This window comes from Tribolium madens, unplaced genomic scaffold (assembly GCF_015345945.1).
Source record: "Tribolium madens isolate multiple individuals breed KSU strain unplaced genomic scaffold, Tmad_KSU_1.1 Scaffold_91;HRSCAF=231;Tcas5.2_LG7, whole genome shotgun sequence".
Classification (NCBI taxonomy): Eukaryota; Metazoa; Arthropoda; class Insecta; order Coleoptera; family Tenebrionidae; genus Tribolium; species Tribolium madens.
Window position 1 is genome coordinate 653,049 of NW_025401063.1, and position 3,160 is coordinate 656,208.

Below are 3,160 nucleotides of genomic sequence, written 5' to 3' on the forward strand. Positions count from 1 at the left end.
CTAATTATTTAGTTCATAAAAAAAAGCTTTTCTTTAGTGTCAAATAAATAGATTTTGCATAAATTTCATTGCGTATAATTTGCTCTTGATGATGATATTCCTGATTAAATTCTAAAAAAAAATTTTTTTTTTTAATCTGATGTCAAGACTTCAGAGTTTTCAGTATTTACGTTAACACATTTTAAAAAACACAAATTAAAAAAAAGGTTACGTTTTCGATTTGGAGTTGAAACCGGTATTAAAACCAAAAATTTAAGCGATTTTTTTCTTTTTCAGTCAGTTCTGATTGATAAAAAGAAATATCAAAAAATTAAACGTTTTTTTGCACATTTTACTTTATTTGCTATTAATATCATTTAAAAATAGTCCATGATTATAAGCATATTTCACAAGAAACACAATTCACATTTTTTTACTAATTATTCAGTTCATGAAAAACAAGTTTTTCTTTAGTGTCAAATTTTTTTTGCACATATTTCATTACGTATAATCTGCGTTCTTTGTATTTTCCGCTAAAGACCCTTAAACCCGAAAAATTTCAGAACATAATGATTTAATTTAATTAAAAAAATAAAAATTGAAAAACACTTTGAAGTCGTTTTTTCCCATTATTGTAATAATCAAAAATTCAAAATGTGATTTCTGGTAGTAAATACTCGCAAATATTTATTATTTTCCTATTTTTATCACTACTATTAATAAATCTTAATTAAGTCAAATTCTTTAGATAGTGCAAAATATTGTGTTTCACTCTTGTGAAATAATTTTCTTCATTTCTGATACTAAAAGTGAGACCTTCGAGAAACTTTTTTCCTTGATCTGCAATTTCCGTAAAATCTGGCGCTTCCTCAGCATCGCACAACGAAAATTTCAAAATAAAAGTCCCCAAGAGAAGACCATAGACTGAAAATTTCTTCCAGTGTTGTTTCAYTTCTTCAAACGTGAAAATTTCGCTCGAATTACAATGAAATTCTTGTAACGTTTGACTCAAAACCTTGTAATAAATCTGAAGCAATTCTTCGATTTTTTCGTGAATTTTGGTGTCCACACAAGTGTAAACAAAAAATGATAAATCCAWGATGGGGGAAGCTAAAGCCGAACATTGCCAGTCGATAAAACAACAATGTTTCGGTTTATTTGTGTTTTCCTGAAATTTCAAAAATCGGATTAGAGAATTGAAAAAATTTGGGTTACCTCAAGTTTGAATAAAAAATTGTTAGTCCAACAATCGCCATGTAAAATGACGTGAAAATCGGGCTCTTYTTCGAATAAATRAGCAAAAATGTCTTTAARCTTGTCTTTGGTTAAGTRAAAGTGTTTTATTTCGTCACAATTGGGCCCAACATCAGAATTTTTGGCCTCTTCCAAGAAATTCAAAATCGTGTCATCAATCCCATTCCTCAAAATGTGATAAGGAAACACATTCACATTATTTTCGACAAGTTTTTCAAAAATTTCACGTTGTTTGTGCCTCAAAGCTAGCGAAAAAGCGTGCCATTTTGCAAAATTTCCCAAAACCAATTCGACATAATCAAAATCCATTGGCACTTTCCTATCCCAAAGGACATATCCTTTGGGTTTTAAATTTTCCAAAATGATCATTTCGACATTCTCCTCTTCTTTCGTTGCAAAACATTTGGGGACAAAATCGAGTAAATCCACCCCTGATTCTTTACCAAAATTGACAAAAGTTGGTACCACTTGCTCATAAACGTGAATTTCTCGTTGGAAAAATAATTTGATTGTGATTTGTTTACGCAATTGGACACTTTGAGACGAAGTTTTGATCACCAAGTCCAGGATTTGACTCGCACCTCTTTTGGTTTTCCCAGTAAGGGAGAGGAAAATGACTTTTCCTAAATAACCATCAGCTTTTCCAGCCTTGCCTTGGATTCGTATCGTAAATCGTGGAAATTTTCATTTTTCAGTGCCAATTTAAGCCACTCACGAACTTGTTTTTCACTCATTTCACACAAGAATAAGTGTGATATCTGAGAGTAAATGAATTATCATAAAAAAATTAGATAATGATCTCTTGTAACAAATTATCCTTATCTCTCTACTCAATTAAAGTTTCACTCAAGATATTAAGTAGTTTTTGCAAAAATTATTGATTTAACACTAAAGATAAGCTGTCTTGACATTAACGATATGGAAAATTTTCAGATTTTTAGATTTTATCTCTGAAATAATTGTCTGTGTTTTATCATTCCTTATCTCGMCTATTATTTGAAGATTTGTCTGAGTTTTTTTTCCACTTTGTGAAAAAATGTCAAGTCTAATGGAAAGTGAAATTCAGGAGTGGCTAGCAACAGCCTTAAAACCCCAAAATTTGTCCAATTTCTCCGTAAAACTTGTGGGAAATTCAGGCAAAGGCGATGGTTACATGGGTGATATRATTTTCGTGCAAGTCTCAACTCCTCACCAAAAACTCAATCTAGTGTTAAAATGCAGCAAAAAGTGCAAAACTCCTCAACAACACCAAAGTTTCGCCCGAATTTTCCTCCACGAAATGTTCCTCTACGAAACTCTCRTACCAACTTTCATCAACTTCCAAAAAGAGAAAAATTTGGGGGAAATCTTCGACAGTGTGGCCAACTGTTACGGCAGTTACAAGAGCGAAACCACTCASGTGATAGTTCTTGAAGATTTGAAGAAATTGGGGTACGAAATGTGGCCAGTGAAGAAGCCCCTGAATCGGGCACATATCGAGTGTGTTGTGCGAGAGTATGGGAAATTTCATGCGACTTCAGTGGCCCTGAAAACGCTAAAACCTGAAAAGTTTCAAGAGATTTTAACCTCGTTGGGGCGCACTTTAAGTGACATTTTTGGGTCGCCTACATTGCAAAGTATTGTCACAAAATGTGTGGGAAAAGGGATTGGGCTACTTGAGGGTCAAATGGAGGAGAAAATCCTCACAAAATTGAGGCTTTTGAGGGCGCAAATCCCAGACTTAGTTCAGGAATTTGAGGAAAAAGCACCCCTGAAAGTGGTGTGTCATGGCGATTGTTGGAACAATAATTTCATGTACAAATATAACGTACGTCTTTTTGGTGTTTTTTCAGTTATTTTCATTTTTTTTTCAGGATGATTTTCATGTCCCGTCAAAAGTCGCCATAATCGACTGGCAGATTGCCTCATACGGAACACCAATCTCCGA

General features: G+C 33.3%; 1 protein-coding gene and 1 pseudogene across 1 annotated transcript; one reads left to right on the top strand and one right to left on the bottom strand.

Annotated features, from left to right (window-relative positions):
• Positions 1-27: 27 nt before the first annotated feature.
• Positions 28-1,982, bottom strand: LOC123012034 (annotated as a pseudogene).
• Positions 1,983-2,220: 238 nt separating this feature from the next.
• On the top strand, positions 2,221-3,158 carry LOC123011691 (the record flags this gene model as incomplete). Its single annotated transcript, XM_044409272.1, has 2 exons — positions 2,221-3,040; positions 3,087-3,158. Coding segments are annotated over exons 1-2 (843 nt in total), but the record flags the coding sequence as incomplete, so codon positions are not given.
• Between the last annotated feature and the right edge of the window lie 2 nt (positions 3,159-3,160).